At 34.7% G+C, this 27047-nt stretch overlaps 1 protein-coding gene across 3 annotated transcripts in view; it reads left to right on the top strand.

The window, feature by feature from the left end:
• The window catches only part of FBXL4 (F-box and leucine rich repeat protein 4), a 78551-nt gene that overhangs the window by 16585 nt on the left and 34919 nt on the right, over positions 1-27047 (top strand). For all 3 annotated transcript variants that reach the window (XM_025444455.3, XM_025444454.3, XM_035697605.2), the window contains 4 exons: positions 444-1027; positions 9215-9560; positions 16606-16850; positions 24168-24381. In XM_025444455.3, coding sequence (XP_025300240.1) covers positions 516-1027; positions 9215-9560; positions 16606-16850; positions 24168-24381 — 1317 coding nt within the window. In that variant the 5' untranslated portion in view covers positions 444-515. The remainder of the gene's footprint in view (positions 1-443; positions 1028-9214; positions 9561-16605; positions 16851-24167; positions 24382-27047) is intronic.

Genomic DNA, 27047 nt, shown 5'->3' with positions numbered 1-27047 from the left:
AATAATTAACAATAGGGCATCATTTGTTAAAATGTGAAGTTATAAAATGCCTTAAGGTTCTTTTGGATTTACAGCAGTGTTTTAGTGGTTGGCCATATTTTTGAAATGATTTTCATTTTAAAAGTTCAAGGACTTTAGTGTTTTCTGAAAGATAGTTATAACTTGGTATAAAATAGGTTTTTTTTTGGGTCATATACTTTCCATTGCCTTATATTACCAGTTTTGCTTCCCATATAGCATAAAATTGTATACATTTTCGATATTTAGGTTTCTTGAAAATTTATTTGATAAATTGTACCAGAGATTTATATTTACAGTGAATTTTGCTTTTTCAGTTTCATTCTGGGGGATTACATTGGGGGAAAAACTTGATTATTACCGTATCCATGAATTTTTCTGCATATTTAAATTATTTTACTTTACCAAGCCATTCATTTTTTTAGAACATCCTTCAAAGAGTTCATGCGTCTTACTGAGGACACCTGACCTTTTGAAGCTTCATAATTCACACCTAGATGTCACCAGTCTTTCCCATGTTAACAGTTCTGACTATGTTTTATTATATATGCCTTCGGCGCCGAGCCAGGACAGCTGCAAGAGGAGAAATGATGAACAGCCATAGAACTATAGAATCAAACAGCCGGACTTCCCCTCTCAATGCAGAGGTGGTCCAGTATGCCAAAGAAGTAGTGGATTTCAGTTCCCATTATGGAAGTGAGAATAGTATGTCCTATACCATGTGGAATTTGGCAGGTGTACCAAATGTATTTCCAAGTTCTGGTGACTTCACTCAGACAGCTGTATTTCGAACTTACGGAACATGGTGGGATCAGTGTCCTAGTGCTTCCTTGCCGTTCAAGAGGACACCGCCTAATTTTCAAAGCCAAGACTACGTGGAACTTACTTTTGAACAACAGGTGTATCCAACAGCCGTTCATGTTCTGGAAACTTATCATCCTGGAGCAGTCATTAGAATTCTGGCTTGTTCTGCAAATCCCTATTCCCCAATTCCACCTGCTGAAGTAAGGTAAGACTCATTTTTTTTTTAATGACCATGGTATATGGCTGAACGGCTTTGGTTGTTTTACTATTAGAAGTCTTTTTGTATTCTTTTAAGTAATTTAAGTAGTTTAGACAAATTGGATTTTTAAAATTTTCCTTGGTTTTCTAATAGGGAAAGAAAGACCACATGTTTAAAGATGTAATGCATTCTTTACACCTTGTACCTTAATGTTCATAGATGGTGAGATTTGTGTGTCACAATTTACTATAAAGAAAATGTGATTTGAACTAATTAGGATGTGGGCAAGTCTGTGAAGTTAGTAGGAAATATGACCTACAAACAAGCATCATGTTATTGCTTTTACATACAGTGAGTAACTCAAAGTAGATCTATAAAGTGATTGTTTTAGGGAGGGTACTTAGGGAATTAGCTTTAATGTTAGGGATATCTTTGTAACAAGCATATTCATTTAAAAACAAATGTTGCTTTCAGAAATTCATGCATTCTTTCTAAAAGCCTATTTATTTATATAAATTTGGGTAGCAGTGCCTCGTTCTGTCTCTTTTTCTCTCTTTTTTTTTGTAGTTCAGCCTCTTCTTTTTCAAAGAATATAATCATTGACCTGGTAATATATTCACATGGTTCAATAATCTAAAAAGTACATAATGCAGTCTTGTATGTTCTCTCTTCTCCATATGCCAATGACCCAAAACCGCTTTTATCCACTTATTTTTTTTACAGTTTCTTTATGCAGGTACAAGCAAATACAAATATATTTTTATTTTCTTTATATGCAAAAATAAGCATACTATTCATGTCATTCTATATCTTGTTTCATTTAGTAGAGTATACTGTATCTTTCTATGTAAGTGCAAAGAGAGGTCCCTCATTCTTTTCTGTGGTTGCAAGTAATGCACAGTGTATATGTATCCCAACTTATTAACCAGTTTCCTTTTGATGGGTACTTAGTTTTCCCATACTTTTGCTACTATGAACATTAATGCAATGAATAACCTTATTTGTCATGAATCAGTTCACACGTGTGTGGGTTGGGTTCCCAAAAGAATTGCTGGGCCAAGGGGTCTATGTATTTGTAATTTTGATATATAGTGCCAAATTTCTCTTCAAAGAAGCTCTGCTTATTTATATTCCTGCTAGCATTTTTTATGCATACATGTTTTGTCCAAGCCTCACCTACAGAATATGTTGATAAATTTTAATATTTTTGTCATTTTGATAGGTGAAAATGTTATCTCATGTAAACCTTAAGTTAAAAGACTATTGTTATCTCTAAGGTTGAATATGCTTTCATGTTTAAGAGCCATTTATGTTTCCTTCTCCTTGAACTATCTGATCATGTTATTTGCTCATTTTTTTATTTGTTGATATCAGTTTTTAGATCTATCACTTTACTAATTCATTCATTCATTAAAATACATGTGTGTCCACCATGTGCTAAGCATTGATTTGGGTATTGGAGATACATCAGTGAACAATGAACAAAATAGACAAAAAGCCCTGTGCTTTTGAGCTTATTCTAACCCCAGAGCTGTTGGTGGGCACATGTTAAACTGTGAGTCCCCAGCTGCCACTGGAAGAGGAGTGGGGACAGGATCAGTTACCACCTGATACACTGCTTCCTTAAGTCCTTTGTGCCTTCAACATTAAGGGAGTATAACTCCCCAGGGTCAGGAAACATTTGCAGAGTACAGCTCAGCTCAAGCTGGAAACTGCTGGAATAATCTTTACTCGTTCTTTTCAGAATGTCCTTGATAATTTATCGTGAATAATAGTATTAATGAATCTATTTTTTAAAAAAACAGAAAACTAGCATCCTTTAATATACAGATTTTTGGTGTTTTTTTGTTTTTTGTTTTGTTTGGTTTTTTCTGAGAGAAAAGGTGCTTTGGGCAGGATCCTTTCTTACGAGAAAATTGTTTTATTAGATTCTGTCATTCTTTGTCTTCTAATGACAAATTTACACACTTTTTCCCTTAAAAAGCTAGTCAAATTTGGGAATGAGATCTATGAAACATGTAATATCTTTAATCTAAACCCTAATGTCTGCATAACTGATTTTAAGTATAAATCATGCTCTTGGATTCCTAGCTGAGAGTTGTAGTATATGGTTTAATTAAAGCGACAACTTTATTTACAGATGTATATCTAATTTGCTTAACTGATTTTTAGCTATATTCCATGGAAAATACCATCAAATTTTAAGAGAAAAAGAATCTAATATATATTATTGCAGGATAAGAAAAGAGACTTTTAAATTTTACTGATTATGAGATCAATAGATATTTCATTGTTTAAAAAAGCTTGTTATAAAAGATCAAGAAAGAAAATACACACAAAAAGCCCCCACAATTCTTCTCAGATTCAGTAACTGTTAATATTTGGTGAATTTCTTTAAGCAGTCAGAAACACCAAACACCTTCTCTGTCAGTTCACTGCTGGGAATGGAACAAAGAACCAGACAAACATGGCTCTTGTTCTTTGAGCTTTATAGGCCAGCCTGGAAGAAGACTGGGAGATCACAGGGAAAGTGTGCTGGTGGAGGGAAAACCTAATCTGTGGGCCTCAGACAAGCCTTCCCTGAGGAAGTGACTTAACTGAGATCTGAAAGTTGAGTGAAGCTTTAGTTTGGGTGGGAAAGGTGGAGGGAGAAGAGCACGTGCAAAAAAGTGAAATCATGAGGTGGGGTCTTGGTGTTTAAAGAAGTGAGAAAGGTTTAAATGTAGAGAACAAGCTAGAGGAGGGCCACAAACATGGAAGTGCCATTCTTAAGATTTAGATGACTGGTTTCTAGACTTTGAGAATCCCAGGGGTTTTGGAACCAGTATCCCAGAAACAGACCTTGAGAAGGTTGTTGTTTCACAAGTGATTTGCCATGAAAAGGCTCCTGGAACCAGTAAGAGAGTGGGGTGAGTGCTGTAGGGAAAGGAAGAAGTCCCAGCCAGCCTGGAGGAAAGGTTGCCAGGGAGCTGGACTCTTATACTTCTGTACCCGTCTGTTTTGGACTGTGGGCTGGGGAAGTGGGAAGGAGAATGGGAATGAGGATCTTCCAGGAACATGCCACCCTCTGGATGAAGAGGCTCTAGGAGCCCAAGTAGTTCTCTGAAGAAGGCTGTAGGTGGAAGCCCTTAGCAGCAAAGCAAGGAGATGTGGAGGGTGGGCCCACAGAACTGACCAGGAGGTCTAAGTGGAGTACAGTAGAAAAAGTTGGCTATCATAAACTAACATAATAATAATAATAAAAATTAGAGAACTGATATAGGTTGTCAGATTATTTACATTGCTAAACTGAGTACATATAAAAAGACAAACAAATGAAATACTAACATAATTTATCGTCACCATCACTTCATAAAAGAAACCTCAGTTTATAGTGGGAAATTGGCTAGATCAGATCTTAAAGAATGGTTGGCAATTTTACATGTATACATGTGCATATTTTCATGTATACCAATACGTTCCTTATTTTTCACATTTAGTCGTGGAACACTCTGCCACACGCAGTTGTTTGGGAACCATTGGACTGTATTGCCTGTGATTTTAATTGAGCACATGGTTTTATGCCCACCTTAAGAGTTAGCAAACGAGAGAGTGTGTTGGAGTGGCTCAGGAATTTGTTTGCAGGAAATGGACTCGTAGTCCCAGAGTATTCAAAATTTAAAAGCAATCTTTCCCTATTTTGTCTGGTTGCATTTTTTTGTTCAGTAAGTGAAGCAGACAAGTTACAGGTAGTTCTATAAGATCTCACAGTCTCCTGACTTCTTGCCTAGTGCCCGATTAAGAGAAAAGAAAACAGATAGTATACATGTCCTGGTCCTGAGGATAAGATCTTAATGTATGCTTGTGTAAGAGTCCGAAGTTAGGCTAGCACAGGGTTACACATTGGAAGGAGACAGGAAAAGAGGAGAAAGAAAATAATAAAATGAGGTCATATTAAAGGAACTGATTGGAATAAAGTTATTTGGGGATAAAACTTAGTGGTATGGATTTTTGAGTGTGAAAGCACTTAATTATATAATACTGAAGTCAGAGAAAGCAGGGAGAGAAAAAGTGGCTGTCACAGAGGGAATTTGCTGCCAAAGGAAGTTGCTTAAGCAACAATTTCACAAATTGGTCATGGTCTAGTCCTGACTTTGTAGGCCAAGAAGCATAATTTTGTTAAAGCAGATGCTAGTCAGTTCCAATTAGAGATGGGCTGCGAGGCAGGGAGTGAGTAGGTGTACTATGGAAATACTTTTCTTTTGTTTCTGTTGGTGTTCCTCTTCTGTCTCTTTACTTCCAGCTGATGAAATGAACAGTGTTGGCAAGAGAACCTTCTTTGTGCTGGCTACTAGATACGCTTACTAACCAGGCGACATCTTGGTTATAGAGAAGTTTTTTGCATCCATGGGCCTGGCTTCCAACCTAAATGCTCTGGAAAACTTGCTTTCTCTGGTTTCCATTGGTGAATGTCTCTCTTTCTCTATTTACCAGTTGCTTCTGGGGAGCCCTAGAGAAACTCTCTCAATGGGGAAGCAATAGATCAACATCACATTTGTTTCTTTGTTTCTAAGAACTGGACACATAGTAGGCATTCAGTGCAACCAACAGAGAAGTAAGTGGGCTGATGGAGAGAATGCTGTTGGTTACCATCCCAGAATTAAGTGGTGGGAGGTCACAGGCACATGGGTGGCTTAGTTTTTTATTAGGTGTCTGTCTTTAGCTCAGGTCATGGCCCCAGGATCCTATGATCCCTGCTTTGGGCTCCCTGATCAGCAGGGAGCCTGCTTTTCCTGCTTCCTCTGCCACTCCCCTTGCTGTGCTCTCTCGCTCTCTCTCTGTCAAATAAGTAAATACAATCTTTAAAAAGAAAGGATTTTTTTTTTTGAAATTCCAAACTGAATTTTACATATGTGATACTGTAGATTTAAAATACACAGGACTTTGGAGTTTGTCAGATTTGTCCCACATACATGTAGAGAGTGTGTGTGAGCACATATAGTAAACAGTTTAGTAGCATGACTTAAAGCAGTTTAATTTCATTAACACTGCCCTGGGTCTAGAGGATTAAGAGACTTGGGGCCATCTCACAGAAAAGTGTGTGTGTGTGTACACCCACAGGTGTGCACATGTACATTTGTATTTGCTTGCTTGTTTTCAGTGACTAGATTTTAAGATTCTGGCTTTAGTTTTCTAGAATAAAATAATATGGGCATATTCTCTTATGGAATAAAATAGGTATCTTTCTCGTTCTGACTTTGAAATAATATATTCTAGTTTTATTAGGAAATTTTAAATAATTCATTTTACTGTAGACACCTCAGGATCAATTTGTATTGGTCTTATAGTTAATGTTAGTTTAATTCAGAAGGCCACAGACCTATAAAATAATTTTTTCTCTTTTTATAATTTTTGTTACTTTTCAGGTTATCAAGAAAAAATAAAATATAAATAATTCAGATACATGACAGCTTTTCTATTTAGATATATTTTAAAATATTTCTAAAAACTGATGATGTTGATATTGTTCTTTATGTATGCTGTCATATTTACAACTTCAGATATATGTATAAGTAAGTATATAATATTCATGCTACATAGAAGACACAAAAATGTTGTTATGATAGCATTAATCCTGGTATGTTTAAATAAACTAGAAAGGTTAAAGAAGTCAATTTAAAGCATCATCTAACTTTGTGCATTTTGCAAGGTAGGTAGTGAGGACTTTAGTAGATTAATTACCGTATTATAATTAACCTTATTAAAATAGAATATTTCTGCTCTAGTCAGTGCTTTTCTTTAAGCTTACATTTGTAAATTTATAATGTAATTTACATGATAATACAGTTCAAAATAAACATGAAGAACACATTAGTTGTGTATTTATTTATTGCAAAGGACCTGGCAAAGGTGATTTCTATGTCACATTTTCAGTGTTTCTGTTAAGCCTCATAAAAACTTCCCACTGAAGCTAAGTAATAAAATAGACTGGTTTAGAGCATGTGTGTTGTAAACCAGTATGGGCAATTATTTCACAGGGTCCCATTTGGTCCTTGTTTCCTAGACACAGGACATTCCTCTAACATTCTCTAATGTCATTTTACTGTGGCAACAAGTAGTAATAGTTTACTATTTACAAATAGTGAAACCATTTACCTCATGATTTTTGGAAATATACTGTCTGAAATTAGGAATGCATTTTCCCTTACCAACATGGTTTTAAATGATTCATACCTCAGTTCCTTGTACCTGTATGGGTAGCTCTATTTAACTGCATAGATTTACATAAGAGTGTTCAAATCAATTCTATTGTTAGAAACCCTCAAGATTTTTGCAGTTAAGCTCATGGGGTATCTAGGTCTAGCCTTCTTTTTGTCTGATGGGTTTTATTCCTCATTGTCAGGAGAGAATCAGCAACAGTAGCAGATACGAGGTGGTTATAAAGATTCTAGTGATTCCAAAAGTTCCTACTATAAGGATTAGTGATATCCTTATATTCCCATGAGCTTCTGCTATATGCTTTTATTCCTAAAGGTAGAAATTACTATATTTTCCTTTTGCATTCTCCAGGATGGTGCTGTATGCCCTTCTTGCTGCCATCTTGGCCTAAAGACCGTTAGGGTATGTGCATGTTGATGACTTCTACAGTTTTGATTCACACTCTTTTATCTATTTCAGTTTCTTAAATGCCTTGCTGTAATCAGTGTTTACTTAAATCTTAATAAGTCAGGCCAAGGAAATGAACTGGCAATGTATTAGAAAAAAAACTCATATGATTAGTAAATTTATGGAAACATTTTAAGTGTTACTAATAATCACATATAAATTATGTACCATGGCGATAGACTTATCATGAAATTACGTATTATTTTCAAAGATAAATAATGCTTTCAGTAGTCATTCTTTAAAAAAAAAAAAAGATTTATTTATTATTTGGGAGAGAGAGAAAGGGGAGGGGGAAGATGGAGAGGGAGGGAGAATCTCAAGCTGAGCACAGAGCCAAAGCAGGGCTCAATCTTAGTACCTGGATATCATGACCCCAGCTGAAATGAAGAGTTGTGGGCTCAAATGACTGTGCCACCCCGTCACCCCTCAGTAGTCATTCTTATATGCTATTGGCATAAACTTTGAAAGCAGTTTGTATTGAGGACTTAGAAACACTTAGTCTTTGACATAAAATCTGTATTAAAAAAATTCTGCTAACTAAAGTAATCAGTAATGGAAAGATGTTTATTGAAGTATTTTTTTGTGTTTCTAATTTTCTCTGATATATCTGGAAACAATATTAGAGAAATAGTTACTTATAACACATATATATGAATATTGTATATCTAACAATGCTATGTTACGAAGAATCTTTAAATAATTTTGGAAAGTAGTTTTATAAGGAGACTTATATGAAGAGATGGAATGTGAGTTGGGCCATGAAGAATAATAGATGGGCAGATAATTGCATATTGGGCATTTCATTGTGGGGAGACAGCATGAGCAAAAACACAAAGGTGGAAATAAATTTATTATCTGGAAGATAATGATTAATCTGACTGGAAAGTAAGGGTCAGTTTGGAGAAGTAGGAGAAAATGTTATTTACCTGATATGTGTTAGGTACTTGCTAGATAACAGAACACACACAGATGACTAAAAGAGAAAAAATGGGAATTTAGAGGAAGAACATATAAAAGCAACAGCTTCACGAAAAATTTGACAAAACTTAATGACTGGATAAAAGAAAATCAGAGATAGCAAACGTTTTCAGTTTGTATGACACTGATAACAGAAGTGGAAAAGCTGGAAAAGGAGACTCTGGTGCGACAAAGTGCTCGGTCTAGTTGGGTTAGGATATATGCACACAGCAGAGCTTTATTCATTCTATATGTCTTGTTTTGACTTTGAGTTTCTTTTTTTTTCTGAATGATGTTCTTCGTGTAGCTCTAGTTATGCCACTTTCTAGCTGACCAGTGTGAAATTTGCCAAAAGGAACTTTCTAGGAAATTATAAAAATAGTTTAAGTAGTCCACATTCTTTCAAGGTCTATGACATTTAATTAATTATTTTTTTAATGTACTAAAAACAGTACTTGTGTTTGATTCTGTTCATCTTATTTAATACCTTTGTGCGTCGCACTGTAACATATTGGGCATGGGGCCATATCCTTAAGATGACAGTAAATCTCATTCCAAAGTGTATTATAGGTAAGTTTCTTTCTTTGGCAGATGGGAGATTCTTTGGTCAGAGACACCGACGAAGGTGAATGCTTCCCAGGCTCGCCAATTTAAACCTTGTATTAAGCAGATAAATTTTCCCACAAACCTCATACGGCTGGAAGTAAATAGTTCTCTTCTGGATTATTACACTGAATTAGATGCAGTCGTGTTACATGGTACGAAGGACAAGCCAGTGCTTTCTCTCCAGACTTCACTTATTGACATGAATGATCTAGAAGATGATGACTATGAAGAAAAGGATGGTTGTGGCATGGACAGTCTTAGCCAAAAGTTTAGCAGTACTGCCCTCAGGGAAGGGCCAAATAATGGATATTTTGATAAACTGCCTTATGAGGTAAGCCAAAGGTAATCAGCAGCAGTACTGGACATACCACTGTACGTTTTAAATGTTCAGATATTAATGTTTATTTTGGTAGGTATCAGAGAAATACAAGCACTGGTAAAGGGTACATTATCTAATGTATTATATACAGTTAACCTTTGAACAACACAGGTTTGAATTGTGTGGGTCACTTATACGTGGTTTTTTTTTTTTTTTTTTGATAGTATAGTACTATAAATGCATTTTCCTTAGGAGTTTAACATTTTTCTCTTCTCTAGATTAATGTCATTGTAATAATATGGTATATAATAAATATAATACACAACTCTGTTACTCAACTATTTGTGTTGTATGGCTTCAAGTCAACAGTGGGCTATTTGTAGTTGACTTTTGGGGGAATCAAAAGTTATACATGAACTTTCAACTGTGGAGGGGGATGGTGCCCTGACCAGAAGAGGATTGGAGAACAGAGACTGTAAGAGATGAAATTGGATGGAGGCTCAGAGCTGCCTTGATGCCTGACTCCACAGAACACCATTCATGTAGATGACAGTGATTGAGACATCCTACCATTGACAGTGCACAGCCTGGATCAGAGAGGGCTTGTGGGTTTTACGAGAGATTTGCATTTTATCCCTTCAGCCAGTGTTCCTCAGGGTATTCTGTGTCTTCAGGACACAGCAAAATTAATCGGGGGTGGGAGTGTCCTAGTAATTGAGACCTTATATAAATAACTTTTGGGAAAAAATTGGAGCAGATCCAAGATTATAGTTTCACACTCACTATCTTGTGTTCTCTTGTAGTTTTTATAATGCTTTCTTGAGTGGGAGAGAAAGTTATGGCATAGCTAACATTCCAGGAATTACCCATAATATGTAGTCATTTTTTGCACATGTCTTGGCTCACAATTAGAAAAATTGTCCAGGTGTTTGGCCTTCATGTAAATTTTGTCTTTTATATGTGTCATGGTATAAAAAAAAAGACTGTACACCTTTTCTGCAGTCAGTAGGGAAACATCAAAGGTTTTATTTTATTTGTTTTAAAAATGAGAATAACACAAAAATGAGGCTTCTGGCTTAGTTTACTCTGCTGGTAAATGAAGAGTAGACCAAGAGGAGATCAGGGTGGGAGGCAGGGACACCAGTCACGAAACCACTGCTGTAATTGAGGGAAGAGATGTTGAAGCCTGGATATTGGAAGATTTGGAAAGGAGATGGATAGGAGAAATATTCCACAGATCAGAAGGTAGAAATTGAAAGTAACTAGTAAATGTTCATATCTAGATGAAGCAGAACATCAGAGAGACTTTCAGGTTTCTGGTTAAAATGACTAGGTGGAGGGACATGCCATTAATCATAAAACAGTGAGTGAAGGTGAGAAGGATATACTGACTTTGAGGTGCCTGTGACTCATCAAAGCATCTCAACTGGTTGAGGGCAGTAGGCAGTTAGTATTTCAGTTTGAAATGCAGGAGGAAGATCTGAGTTTATATTTGAAGGAGTCTACTTGAAAGAGGGGAGGGGCACCATGGTAGATAAAATTAACTGGTGAAAGACTGTAGAGTATGAATAAAGGGTCAAGAGCAGAATTCTGGGAATACTAACGTATAGTCCCATAGAGGAAGACCCATCAGAAAAGGCGCTTGGAATAAAGATGAGAGAGTCTTAAAAGCAAAGCAATAGGAAGCAAAAGAGACATAGAAAACATAAAAAGGACATAGTCCACCCTGTTGCTGCAGAGAGCTAAATTACAAGTGCCCACAGGTTTTGGTTTTTGGGAGTCTTTGATAATCCTTTATGATTATTAGTTTAGTGGAGCCATGAACATAAGGTAAGGGATGAGAAAATCTTACCAAATTCGGTTAAGGCATGAAGGAAGGTGAAAGAAAGTTTATTCTGAGTGTAAGCAGAAAAAATATTTTTGCTAATATACTCTATGGGCTGTACCATGGAGAAGACTGTTCACCAGTAATGAGTTATCCTTGTCATCTTGACTAACACTTCACCCCTTTGTGGTGGCACTCAAAAAAGGTATATCAGAATGAGGGAGAGTGAATTATAGGAATTATCTGTGCTAACTTCCCTTCTGAAAGAAGAAAAGAATGGTGGAGGAAGCAGCAGGGTAGTAAGGTTTTTGTTTGTGATGCAAGTTGGGAGAGATTTCAGCATGTTTCTATGCCAAAGGGAAGGAGGCAGTAGAGAGGGAAACCTTCCAGTACAGGTCAGGGGTTTGATCAGTATAACAAAGGAATATGGAAGAAACCTGGAGAAAGAATCTGTAGTCCTGAGGACTTTAACTGGCTCTGACGAAAGCAGAACACCATATCAGTTAATGCTGCAGGACACTGAATGATCTCTCAGTGACTCAAAGGAGAAACTTAAAAAAAAAAAAGTTACCCAAATTCCTTTAAGATAATCCAAATTATTTAAAGTGAAAAAAAAAAAAACCCACCCCATATTTAAATATGTCAAGTGACACAGTGTTTCCATAGTTGAAAATAATTGGATTATTGGTAGAGTGGGTTTTGAGGGTAGATAGATCAATTATGTTTTGGGAGTCCTATATTCATTGTAGTATCAAATGATTCTTCATGCTAGGATGCCCCCATGTAAAAACACATTGTGATAGATACTAGATACTAGATATGTAATGATTAATGGATATTGTCTTGTAGGCCTGAAACCAGTTATCTCTTGTTTAATCAAAATCCCAAAGTGTTTTTTCACACATCAATGTCATGGTCTCAGTGACTTTTCGTTATTCCTTTCCTATTTTAATATTTAATTAAAATGTAATATTAAGTATTATAGAATGTTTTCACACAAAATACACATCTTTTAACATTGGTGACTTTTGTTTGGAACAATGCCAGAAGTTGCTGGGTGTTATTTAAATTGCAAATCATCTGGAAAAAGTGAATTATTGGTCCTCTGATACAGGGATATATTTAATTTTTAATGCTTTTTGCACTAAATACTTAAAAATTCTCCTGATATAACTTTTAATATTGAAGTTAAAACAGAAGGATTTTAATTCATTCTACAGATAGTTAAGGTCCTACTGTTGCCAAGCCTGGATGCCTCTCATAGGTTCTTTCAAACATTTAAGAAACAGATAAATCTTGTATTATTCAGACTCTTTCATGGTATAAAGAGAAGGAAAGTTTTCAGCTTTTTTATAAAGCCAGCATAATATTGTGGCACAAAAAAAGACTACAGGACCAATTTTAATTCTGCAAACAAATACAATAAATAGAATTATTTTAAAAGATAATACAACAGAATCATTCAGGATGTATTCCTGGAATTCAAGGGTGTTTTGGTATTAGAGAGTTGTTTTTGGTATTAGAGAATTATAATACCATAGTACTAGGTCAAAAGGAGAAAAATCATCATAGCAGATACATTAAATTGGTTGACAAATGACAGCTGGATAGATATCCAAATTTGTTATCCATCTATGTTTAAAAAAATACCTAGTTAAGCCATTCAATAGTAATTGTCTACTACCAGATATTATTAACAAAAAGCTAATATATCTAATTATCCAACACTAGAAAAGCATTGTCCAATGTGGTAGCCAGTAGCCACATGTACTATTGAGCACTTGAAATATGGCTAGTCTGAATTGAGATGTGCTGAAAATATAAAATACAGGATTTCAAAGACTTCATACAAAGAAAAGAATAAAATATCACAGGAGTTTTATATTATTACATGTTGAAATGATCATTTTTAATATATTATTAAACTCTATTGAATTAATATCACTATTCTTTTGTCTGTATTTTTAACTTCATTAAGGAATAATTGACACATATAATTGTATATATTTAAAATGTACAACACGATTTCATATATATATATATATACACACACACACACGCACATTGTAGAATGATTACCAAGATTGAGATAAGTAATACATACATTACCTCATATCACTAATTCTTTTTTTTTTTTTGCTTGTGTTGAAAATGCTTAAGATCTACACCCAGCAACTTTCAAGTTTACAGTACAGTATTATTAACTATAGCCTTTTGACTTTTTAAAAAATCTCTTTACATACATACATCACATTTGTGGCTCACATTTAAATTAAAGTAGGAACAAGACAGTAATGTTACTTATCATTGTTCTAGAAGCATTAGCCAGTGCTGATAATATGAGAAGGAAAAGGAATAATTTTTGGAAAGGAGGCTATAAGATCAACATCGTTTGCAGGCAATATGACTATGTACTAGAATTCTTAGGAGAATAGACTAAAACTATTAGGAACAATAAGTAAGTTGGCAGGTTACAAAGTTAATAGATAAAAACCAATAGTGTTAGGAACTCTAGGAACATAAGAGATCATTAAATGATAAATCATACCATGCCCTTGTGTAAGAAGACACAATAAAGTAAAGGTGTCAGTTTTCCCTAATCTATGTATTCAATGAAGTCCTAATTAAAATACAGAATTTTTAATTGTTTTTTAATTTGAAAGTTTACCTGAAAAAACATGAAAATACTCAGGAAAATTCTGGAAAAGCGATGGAGGGAGCACTAGTCCCACCAGATAATAAAGTGTATTCTGAAGCTGTGGGACTGATATTTGTGGGTCAACAATGAAGATAGATTCTCATTTGCAACCAAACATTCCAGTGCATTTCAATGTGTAAAGTCTATGAAAATTAGAACAAAACTCATTTGACTCAGAGTTCTATTGATATGAGAGAAATAATGGATAAACAAATGCAACAGAATGGAGTCCAGAAACAGATCAGCATAAAAGAAAGAAACATTGGCAACTCCCTTGGCAAAGGGTTATATTTCTATAGTTAAAAAAAGAACAGCAAAAAAAACAAAACAAAACAAAACAAAACAAACAGTGCTATACTGTTTTTTTGTTTCTTTTTCTGCTCTCAGAATGAGGAAATTTGTTGATACCAATGCTGTCTAGGTGACAAGAGAATGGATCCTTTAAAAAAAAAAAAAGATTTATTTATTTTTAAGAGAGAGGGCTCAGGGAGAGGCAGAGGGAGAGAATCTCAAGCAGACTCCCCACTGAGCAGGGAGCCTGATGCATGGCTACATCCCAAGACCCATGAGATCATGACCTGAGCTAAAGCCAAGAGTCGGTCACTCAACCAACTGAGCCACGTAGATACCCCTAAGGGGGTACTTTTTTACACTCTTTGTAGTAAATTGATGCAAACACTGAAGGGCAATTTTGTGTTTATGTCAAAACTTAAAAGCATGTAATTTATACTAAGGTATATTTACATCATTTGTGAAGATATATGTACATGTACATACGTGATATTGCAGTATTATTTGAGACAGGGAAGAAAAAACCAGGATCTACATCAGTAAGAAATCAGTTGAATTGTATATATACCACATCTATAAGAAGGAATGGGCTGGATTTCTCTGTGCAGATAAAGAGGTAACTACAAGATGGATGCATCATTAAATGAGAAAAGCAAGGTATAGAACAGTGTATATAGTATCATTCTTTTAGTGCAAATCCAAAATGGGATTTCATAAGTATTTATTGGAAGAGATCAGAAAAATGGTAAATGCTTATCAATGGAGAGAGGGTTCATTAGATTTGAGGATAGAAACTTTTCGTTTTCTACCTTTCTTCAGTGTTTGGGTTTTCTAATGTTTTTGCCCATTTTCTTTTGTTGTTTGTATAATACTTTACATTTCAGCAGTTTACATGTCATCGAAGTGATGAGATTTTAGACTAATTTTTAATTTCCTTTTATTTTCCTATTATAACACATATCTTTAATATTTTTTAAAGTCCAGTTCAGTCTTAAGAGCAAAAACATCCCAGCCTTACTGAACACAATCTATGTATTAGTGAGCAATGCTCATATTTTATGTACCTTTTAAGCTTATTTTAAATATCACGTCACTATTTTGTAATTTTTTTGGCTAAAACAGTGTAATTATGTCCTGAAATTAATATTGGGCTTACATGGTCAAATAAACTGAAGAGCATCATTTAGGTTAAAGGGCATATTTGCAAAACAAAAAGAGTAGCTAGACAAATACACTGCGTTAAGCAAGAAATGCAGTATTCTCTTTCATCTGAAGATTTTTAACATTTAGCAAACATTTGATCTTTTTTTCCTTTGTTTCTTGGTCCAGAATAGGCTATTTTTAGCAGTAGTTCTAGAAAAGTTAGTTTAGAAGCCCCAACCTGTTCACCATCAAAAACAAACAAACAAACACCAAATCTTGGACTAGTTCAAGGAAACTATTTTAATTAGAGCTAAAAATAATTTAGATTCCTCCTCTTACTACTTTTTGTATCTGTCTGCTGTTCCATCATCACTGCCAGCAGGCCCCTGTTTTCTCTTTCCCCCGGGAATTCTGTAACAGCTCCTTGACTGGTTCTCTTTCTGCCTCCCTGCCTCCAGTGGTATCCCCTGTGATGAGCTTTCCAAACACAAATCTGACCGTGTCATTCTGCAGTTTAAATCCCTTCAGGGGATTTATTGCCTTCGGAATAAATTCACGCTCCTCTGTGAGGCTCTTTGTAACCCAGTCCTTAACCACTAACAAGTCTTTCACTTAGTTTGGCTCTCACCCTTTAAAGCTGAGCCTTCCTGGTACAAGTATACTCTCCCTTTGCGGTTAGGCTGGTATCTTCCGGAGCAGCCTCTGTTCTTCTCTTTCAAAGCTATTAAAACATGTCATTGTGCTTACCAGGTCCCCTCTGGACTCTGCAAAACTCTGAAAATGGGAACTCTCATCTATCACCATGTTGGAGGTGTAGTAGATGTGCAGTTGTTGTTGAGTCTATGAAAAACTGTATTAGATTACCAAAATATATGTTTGTACTATAAAAAAAATGGGTCAATATGAGCCAATATGCTTTAAACAGTTTGAAATGTAATATATATTATCTTATGTAAATACGGTTTCTTCTGATTTGGATAATTATGGGGAATTGTGATTTAGTATGTAAAAATATTGTTATAAAATACATGATACTTTTGTTCTTTATTAGACCATATAATACACTTAAGTGATATTGTCTTTCAATCTGTTTGATGTAGCTCATTCAACTGATTCTGAATCATCTTACGCTACCAGACTTGTGTCGATTAGCACAGACTTGCAAACTACTGAACCAGCATTGCTGTGATCCTCTCCAATACATCCACCTCAATCTGCAACCGTACTGGGCAAAACTGAATGACACCTCTCTGGAATTTCTGCAGGCTCGCTGCACCCTCGTTCAGTGGCTTAATTTATCTTGGACTGGCAATAGGGGCTTCATCTCTGTTGCAGGATTTAGCAGGTGAGTGCCAAGCCTCGTTGCACATACTTTACCAGCAGGCAGTACTTACTATGGAGTAGTTTCCGTAATAAGAGTGTGAAAGTATCTACCATATACTTTACACAAATAAAAAGGAAATCCATTTTGTGTATCATCATGTTCAGAATGCTTCTATTTATCAAAGTGAGTGAGTTTCATCATCCTGTTCAGCTAAACTTCACAATAATATGAAGGGAAACTTTCCCCTTTACCTCCTTTTATTTAAATTTTTTTAAATCCTAAGTAACTTTCAACAGAGCTCCTTTTTTTCTTTCTCATATTTTCAGCACAGATGATTAACACATTTTAAAAACTATTTCCAAATCAAAATCCACCTCTCTAATGTGATTTGTCAGAAATGGAAAACAATTTATTATAGAACATTTTTAATTAAATCTTAATTACATGTGCAATACATCACCCAAATTTAGAAGCTCATTTAAACTAATTATGTTGAAAATGCAATTGCATGCTAAGTAGGCGACCACACTTGCAGACCTGCCCAGGTGTTTCTGCTCCTTTCTATTTAAGCATTTCGTTTTCTTACTATTAAATGTCACCTGTTAAACATTTGAAAGCTTACACAAGTGCATATTCATTTAGTAATGCTGTATTAATTTTGCTTATGATACAAACAGGTGTTTTTCTCTTAACCTTGATGAGGGTTATTCTCATTGTACATTACAGTATAATCCCATCATTTCATTAAGTTAAATAATGAAGGAGTAGAAACTTTGGGGAAATTACCTGTTATTTTTGATTAATGAATAATCTTCTATCCTGTTTTTAGAAGTTAAAAATGAGCAACCACTCTCCTTTCACACATCCTCAGTGGATACATTCTTGCACAGTGGTTTATGAATTAGAAATTAGTATATTGAGCCTTGTTTTCCCTTGACTAGACTATAAAAATAAAGATGCAGTTCCAGAAATAAATATTTGATGCCATAAGATTCGGATGAAATAATAATGTTTGGGATAGTAACAGTGTGTTCCAAGTACTAATATTGATAGTTTCTGTATCAAAATAAAAAATAAACACAAGCTGTAATGGCTTACAGCACGTTTTGAAATGTGGATGCACTGAGTTCCTTTCTTTCCCGCCAAAAACAGCCAGGGAAAGGAGTTCTTAGATAAAGCAGTATGGTATTGTGGGTCAGAGAGTACACAGGTTTTTTTTTATAGCATGTTATGTATATACAAAATGTTTTCTATTATGTAAATTTGCTTAAGAGGAGATATCTATGGTTAAAAAAATAGGCATTTCTTTTTTAGCTTGTGATTTTGGTTAATTTTTATAGAATCCACATTTTTAAAAATTGCTTGACATTTGACAGCTACCAATTGAAACAGAGCTTAATCCTTTCTACTTCCCCTTGCCATCCCCCACCCACTTCATTTGAATTTTTTCCTCTCTGCTAATAGGGCCAAGAAGAAGTGAAGCTAATGATGACTGTGGGTATTTAGAGCAGCTATGGATCATATAAGTCAAGACTGACTTAGAGTAGCTATTGTCAGTAAGCATTATTTTACATTATAAGGACCTTCCAGGTATTTTAATTCCTCTTATAGCTCCTTCCTCGATGTTCCATAGTACTGGGAATTTATTGTTTATTTTCACCCTTCGTGCATAAGGAATTATAGTGAGTGTCATTGGCCATGTAAAGAGACATTTAACGTAGTTCCTACATCAGGCTACAGAAAAGATAAAGATATAAGGATAAACATGTAAACATCCTTCCTGTATTTTTATTAATAGAATAACAGGATGACAATTCATGAGTGTGGACTGTAAAGAAAACGTTGTAGTGAACAGCTGAAGTCCAGCTTCTTTGGCAAAATGTTGCATGTGACCGTGATATGATGACTAAAATGTAGCAGTAATATTAAATCATTGTTTCAGAACTCCCTTTATTTGACTCATTCTGGTGCAGGAACTGAGACCTAACTTGTGAGAAGAAAGTTTAGTAATGCTACTTTTTAAATTTTAGACTCATAATGGATAAAGATCTTCTTTTGCAAGATTAAAGCTCCAATCTACTTTCTCACCAGCAATTTCCTTTCCATTTTCAATTCAGCCATGTTAGTTGCTGTGGGGCTGTTTGAATAATCATAAAGGTACATACATAAATTTAACTTTTCCATATTTTACTGTAGTATTTCAGCCAGTAAAACTGAATCTTGATAGAATTCCTTTATGCATAGTCCTCATTCCCATTAAGAAAATAAAAAGTTTACATACCAGGGAGAGAGAATTCTTTTCTGGGTGGGAGACATTGGAGTTTCACCTACTGATTGCTGGTGGCCCCCTTGACTTGACTGCTGAATCGATAGTCATTATGGCTTGTAGGCAGCGTTCCCAGAATAAACAATAAATATTCATGGCTTGATTATTAATGAATAATCTATGAATAAGTATGGTCTATTTATGCTCATTACTGTGAATAAGACTTATTTATAATATTTTAAAGAAAAAAAGTACATTTTTAAACTAGAGCCCAGTGATGATCAGCTGCTGCTTTTGAGCAAGTCTTTGGGAAAAGTTTGATACAGTTTTATCTTTGTTGCCAAAAAACCTTTCCTCACAAGTTGGAACTGTTTAACTGGATTTCAAAGAACTTTTAGGAATTTATATTATTCAAAATAGTAGGAAAATAGGCTGAATTGGAATAGCAAGAAGTTAAAGTTTTAATCAGTTATTAAAATCCTATTCTATCTCCAGATTTGTGATTTGCAACTTCAGGTACTGCTCATGCATATCATTACTCATTAGAATTGCATCTTTTATAATTCCACTTTTCTTTTATAATACAGTTCCCTCAAGTCTTGGGTATTTCTTTGCCCCCCTGCCTGTTTGTGCTTTGAGGTTTAATCATATCACTCTGATGCTCAAAAAGCCTTGGGTTTATTTTTCCACTACTATGTTTCTTCGGAGAGTTGCCCAAATTAATCACTTTGATCTCTACTTCAGTTATGTAGATATTCTTACCCTTGACTCCTCTAATTGTTTCCTTCATAAAACATTCTTGGATGCTTTTTAGATTCAGGAACTTTATTAGATGTTTTGACACAGAGCTAAAATTTTATAGGATAAAGAGCTTATTGCTTATTTGTTTATTCAATTGCCTACCCATGCTTTATACAGTTGTCTCTTTTAGAATATCAGTTCCCAGAGACTTGAGATAATTTTAAGACTTTCTTTCCCCTGCCAACAAAGAGTTTTGTTTTTAATGGCTTTATTTTGAATCAGATGTATTAAATAAAATTCCAAATTTTATGAGATTAAAGATTGATCTTAAATATGCTGTTTTATAAAACTCACAGTCAGCTGACAAAATGTACCATTAGCAATCAGAAGCCATAGATGTTTATGTCTAATTCTCCCCTTACCTTTTATTTTCCCCCCTACCTTTACACATCACACAAGTTGAGAGGATTGGTGTCTTTTATTTTGATGAGTAAACTCAGATTAAATAATTTATTCATATGATTTTATTATTTCATTGTGCAAGTTTACCATTTAGTAAATTACTTCTTATGTACCTACATTACTCTGGACAAATTAATTCACCACATAAAGATAAGCCATTTATTTCTTTCCCATAGCAAGAGACCTAGTTTGGGATTATTCATTTGAAGTTAGATCTTCTCATAATACCCTCAATATCAAGAAATACATTGTGAGCATTCATACCATGGAAAGAATAGGCTGTAGGAAATGAAGCTGTAGTTCTCCTTTCAAGTGACTAGTATCACAATTGAGATGAATAAATGGATGACCAAGACAAAAACATGCATGTAATTATGCATTAAATAAGACTTACAAGAGGAGCATTAAGAAACAAGAGTTGTGTTAAGCTAATTGAGTCTGCTGTTACTTCTGCCTTCTTGAACTGTAGATCATGAAAAAGTAGATAGTGTAGATCCTGTAAGTTTAGGAAGATGCAGTATGAGGATATTGACCAAATAATCTGCTCAGAGTAAAAATATGCAATATTGAAAAAGAGAGGGAAAGTCAGAGAGGTAGTATAAGCATGATCATTATCTTTATTGTGCTTTCAAATTTTGTCATTTATTAAAACAATTTGGGGAGTTTTCTTTTTTTTTAAGATTTTATTATTTATTCATGAGAGATACACAGAGAGGCAGAGACACAGGCAGAGAGAGAAGCAGGCTCCATGCAGGGAGGCTGATGTGGGACTCCATCCCAGGACTCCAGGATCATGCCCTGGGCTGAAGGCAGACGCCCAACCACTGAGCCACCCAGGCGTCCCAGTTAGGGAAGTTTTCTAGTCTGTTAACGAGTTGCTTTCTGCTGATTGGCTTGACATCACTCTGTACATTCTTTAGAGGAAAAAAGTTCAATAATGAGAGTAATGAGAAAAGAGGTGTTAAAGTATTCCAAGTCCAGCATGAGAAATAATTATAGAATAAACTGCTTAGCCAAATAGTGAAGACCTTCAAGAGATAAGGTGCCTGAAGATTTTGAGTTAATATACTCACTTAATTTTTGTAATCTGCAAATACTTGTAGAAGTATCAGATAAAAATAGAATAGTCTTTAGTTCTCTGAAACTCTACATCCATTTCTAGGTTGTAGCTTACAAAAATATGAAGAAGTACCTATAATGTTTATACTCAAAGTTAGGTAAAATTGTTAATTTTGTCGTATTTCTTGAGAGTAGTTTAACTGTAGTAAGGAAAAAATACCCTGAGTCCATAGAACTTAGTCTCTTCTGGAGTAGAGGAAAGTTAAATTTGTCAAGTGAATTTTCATAATTGAAAGGTACATTCAGTAAACTCTCATCAAATGTTTTTTCCATTCCTGACCTTGTGCTGTGTTAGGTTCACCAAAAATCTGTTTCAGTTGCCAAAGGATTTGAGGCAGCTTATAAACTCAGTATAAACAAATTAGTGGGGAAGGAAACTGTAGTTAAGAGGGAAAAAAAAAAGTAGTGGTTGAGGAATAGAGGAGTCTGAATTCAGTTCAGTGTAGAGAAGATATGTCATCATTTAGTATACATTGCCTACCTTTGAAATGGATCCAGAATCCAAATATTGTGCACCACATTCAGTACTACCACCTGGATCCAGTGCACCCTCTTCTCTTTCCTGAATGTTGTAGTGGTGTCCCGACTGTCCCCCTGTTTATACTCCACTTCCCCTTCTGTCTGTTCTCTACACAGAAACCGGAGTGACCCTGCTAAAACACAAGGAGGTTGCGTTACTCGTCTGCTCAAGACCCTCTAATGATTGAGAATGCCCAAAGCCAAAGTGCTTATGGGACATATACTGAATGAACTGCCTCTTCCTCCTCTGACCTGCTCCTCATCTCTCCCTTACTTTGTACCTCCTGCATTAATCTCTTTATATTTCCTCGCTCTATATGGTGTCCTGCCTCCAGAGTATCCTGCACCAAAGCTGCTGCATTTACCCTTCCCTCAGTCTGGAATGTTCTTTCCCATACTTTGCTTTATTTACTTCCCATACTTGCTTTGGGTCTTGTTCCTCTTCTCAGTGATACCATTGATACTTCCTATTGCCTTGCCCTGCTTTTATTTCCTCCTCGACACTTTTTACTTTCTAATACAGTATTTGTTTTACTCGTTTACTTATTTATAGCCTGCCTCTCCTACCAAAATATAAGTAAGTTCTATGAGACCAGGGACTTTGTTTTGTCCACTAACTCCCATTAGAGTAATATCTGGGTCAAAATAGGACCTCAGTAAGTATTTGTTAAATGAATGAATGAACATGCTTGATGCAAACTGCAATTTAGCTAATTCAACTTAGCAAAGGTAACAGTAGTGAAACAGGTGGGCAGAAATCCGGGAGAAGGAGTAGCTTGAGGAGTGTTGGGGAATTTTAAGGAAGGGGTAGGCAGTTGTGTGAAATGCCACAATAAGTCAGGTAATTCAAGCACTGAAAAGAAAGGGCATTGAATTTGGCATTTAAAAGGAAAGGGCAAATTTTAGGGAGAACAAAACACATATTGCAGTGGATTAAGGATAAATGGTTGTTCAGGTATAAATAAGATATGTGAGTAATAGTTATTTTCAACATTTAAAATAAATTTGTAGCAATTGAATTTTTAATTGTATAATGTGAGTTGTCCAGGATTCAACTTTTATGTTTGTGGGGTGCTTTGACCTTTACCAATAGCTTCACATATTGTTTGATGTTCAAAACCATGAGGCAGCGTGGTGAGTGCTATTATGTAATTCTAGTCTGCGTTTTACAGCAGAGAAAGTGCTGAGACTTGGCTAAATGCCTTTTCCAAGGGCATATGCCAGGGAGTGGAACAGGGCAAAGTATTAATCTTTTGACTTAGAAGTCCAATGTTACTTCCTTTATTTTCATAAGTGATTGATTTAGTCAATTTTACTTTATATGTATACTTGAAAGCTAATTAATCCATTCAGGAAAAAAAAGATGTGGCATAAATAAACTAATGGCATGTTACTGATGTGGCCCTGTGATAGGCAAGAAAATGTCAAGAGTCCTAGACAGGGATGATTGGTGCACTTAAGTGTTTAATATGCTTAACTGATCAAGTTTCATGGATTCAAATATTCCTAGACTCACATTTAGTTTTATATTATTTTCAGATGATGATTATGGACAGGACTGTTGCCCTCATCTGTACTGCAACTAAGATAAATATTGTTATTACTATTCTGATATAGAGTTTTATGTCTGCCATGTTGAATTTTTCTGTGAATTATTTTCTGTGTATTTCTGCAATTGAATATCTTGTATTAATTTCAACATCAGTCTAGTAAATAGTAACAGTTACAAGGAACATTACAGTAGTACAGTTAAACCAGTTCAGATATTTCTTTAGTTGAGAGGAGGCTAGTCTGATTTATTTTAAGGTCATTTAATTAAAGCTTTCACCTTCTGTGTCGCATTCAAAATAAATTATCCAGAACTGGGTGGATATTGTTTAGGGGAAAATATCTTCTAAGAGGTTTGTTATGTTTTTGGTTTTTGACCTTACCAACTCAGATGTGAATTTTAGATAGAAGATATACATTCTCTGCTTTCTTAATTTTTTACTTAGCAGTAGCTCACTTTTTATATGATGGAAATACATCTTATCGTATCAAAGTGATTTATTTTAGCCTAATCATACCTATTTTGATAGGTAGTAAATGAGAATTTAAGTGAAACAAGTTTAACATTTTCTCTAATAAAAATGCATTCTTCTGAAGGTGTCTACTAAGAGTTGAGGTAATTCAATGTACTTGCAAAAATATCTTTTACTATGCAAAATTCACACGTAACATTATTTTTACAGGTTTCTGAAGGTTTGTGGATCTGAATTAGTGCGCCTTGAATTATCCTGCAGCCACTTTCTTAATGAAACTTGCTTGGAGATTATTTCTGAGATGTGTCCAAATTTACAGGACTTAAATCTCTCATCCTGTGATAAACTACCACCTCAAGCTTTCAACCACATTGCCAAATTATGCGGTCTTAAACGACTTGTTCTCTACAGAACAAAAGTAGAGGTATGAATATCACCATTCACATCTTTGCTAGTGTGATAGCCAACTGAATATTTAGTTGCCTGTAATTGCTCATGATAATATGCTTTCTGATTCTTAAATAGATTTTGATGCCACTTGAGTATTCTAAAATTAATAGAGCTGATTTAGTCATTTAAAAATTATTTAGAGTCTAATCTGTTGTTTTTATAATTACAGGAAAATGTTCTTCTCTATGTTCTTAAAATTTTTGTAATGTTGTTCATGTTTTCAGGTAAAGAATTAAGCGGTGAGCTTAGGTGAGCTGAAATGCTGACAAGGAATGAATTAGAGAAGGAGGTAGAATGATAGTGTGCAGGAGAGAGGAAACCCAGTGGAATTTATCCAGGGCCAGACTTAGGAGTTAAATTAATTCTCAGTACCATAGTTTAGGAGTCTCATTAATGAAAAGTGGAATCTTTTCATGTATATTGATCTACTTCCATTTTTCACCAGTATCTCTAGGACTTCTTTCCAGGTGACTACATACAGCATTTGACTCTTTTCATTAACTGTGTAGTATAGGTTATACCGTAATCTGTTCCACCATTCCCCAAGTGAACAACGCTCAGGGTTTTCCAGTTCTTTTCCTTTTATAAATTATCTAGCAATAACATTCTTTTTTGCAGAGTTTTGCATACACCTACTGCTATTGCTCTAGAATAGAGTCTTGTAAATGGTATTGCTGGATCAAAGAGTGTGTGCCTGGGCCCCTGTAGTAAAGACTCACTTGTCATATACTCGTTTCCTTTACTTCAGTCATGTTGACCTTCTTTTTATTACTTGAACATTCTAATCTGGTCCCAGCTCATGGCTCTTGGCTTTTCTGCCTGCCTAGAATGTTTTTCCAGCTTATTATGTGGCTACCCTTTTCTTAGCTCAGTGTTCAATTCAAGTTTTTTTTTTTCAGAGATCACTTTTTGGACATTTATAAAAAGGTAGCCCTCTTTCTGGTTTCTTTCATATTATCCAGTTTTATTTCCTTCTTAGCAACTGTATCACTCTTAAGTGATTTTGTTTTCTTATTAATATCTGTCTCCTTACACTGGGATATAAATTTCAGGAAGGTAGGAAGGAGCCTTGTCTGTCTTTCTCATTGCCATTTTTCGAACATCTAGGATGGTACTTGGTAAGATTGGTCATTTGATAAATGAAATGAATGAGTAAAATAACCAAATTACTTTTCCAAAATTGTATACCAGATACTTCCTCATTGTAGCGAACCCTTGACTGTCTCTAATGGTATCTTAGTCAATGTATTTAACCTGTGGTATTTCAGTTTTCTTTTCTCTAAAATAGTATAAAAAAATACAGATCTCAGGGCCGGGGCATTGTGAGAATTAAATCACATGTAAAATGTTTAGAGGGTGCCTAGAATATAGCAATCTCTCAATAAATACTAGCTGCAAAAAATAGTAGTTGGTACAAATAGTTTCATCATGGGGCAGTTTTGTGGTATGTTTTACTCTGTGGTAGGGAAAGTCTCATCTCTATTTTTACACGTTTGTTAATCCTTGTACATTCTTCTTCCAGTTGTATCTTTCAGCAAAGATTTTATTAAAAGTACATTCATTTGATTTCATTTTTCTCTTTAATACGGCTTCCATCATTCATGTATGCCTTGTTTTACATCCAAGAGCATGTTATAGTTTTCTTCACTTAGGTTTTATATCTTTCTGGTTAAAAGATTTCTCTCTTGCATTTTATAGTGTCAGATACAGTTTCCTCTTCTATTTAATTTTGATTGGTTATTGCTAGTTTAGAGTTTATTGTTTTTTGTGTATTTATTTTGTATCTGCTTACCTTACTGAATGCTCATAATTGTTCTAATAACTTTTTATTTATGCTTTTGTATTTTCTAATACAATTACATAATCTCAAAATTAATACTTTTTTTTGTTTTTCAATGATTAAAGTGTTGCTTCGTTAGATAGAACTTACTAAATATAGAGTCATAGCAAGTATACCGGTCTTATTTTTTATATAGTAGGAATTTCTTTAATGTTTCATTTTTAAAATATCTATACAACAAATATTTGTCTACCTATTGTGTGTCAGGCACTGTTTTAGGCACTGGAACCTTAGTATTGAACTAAAGACACAGTCCCTCATGCAGCTTACTGATTTTATATGTTGTTTGATACTGCTTTCTAATAAGTAATTTTTATCATCCTTGTTTGATTAAGAATATTTTATCAAAAATATGTATTATTTTTAAGGCTCCATTAATGCATTCATCTTTTTTCTTCTTTTATTTATCAGTATGATGACTTATGTTGAATAGTGACTCTTGTATCCCTACATGCTTTTAATTTAATACAGCACTAAGCTAATTTCCTAATATTTTGGAGCCAAATTGCATGAATTTGAACTCCAGCTCTATCATTTATGAATTATTACCTTGAGGAGGTTTCTTGATCCCTTATGCTTCAGCTTTCCCTTCTATAAAATGGAGATAAGAATAGTATGCATCACAAAGAGTTTTTGTGAGGATTAAATGATTTAATATTCATGAAGTGTCTGCAACAGTGCCTGGTTCATAGTAAATATTCTTTAAGGATTTATACTTAAAAATAATTTTTATATCTGCTTTCTTAAGAGCTGTGGTTTTCTTTTTCATGCTGTTTTTATCAGGTCTGAGGCTAGGATCA

The sequence above is a fragment of the Canis lupus genome, chromosome 12 (assembly GCF_003254725.2).
Source record: "Canis lupus dingo isolate Sandy chromosome 12, ASM325472v2, whole genome shotgun sequence".
NCBI lineage: Eukaryota > Metazoa > Chordata > Mammalia > Carnivora > Canidae > Canis > Canis lupus.
The sequence above is the reverse complement of the archived record's forward strand: the minus strand, read 5'-3'. Positions and strand labels throughout refer to the sequence as shown.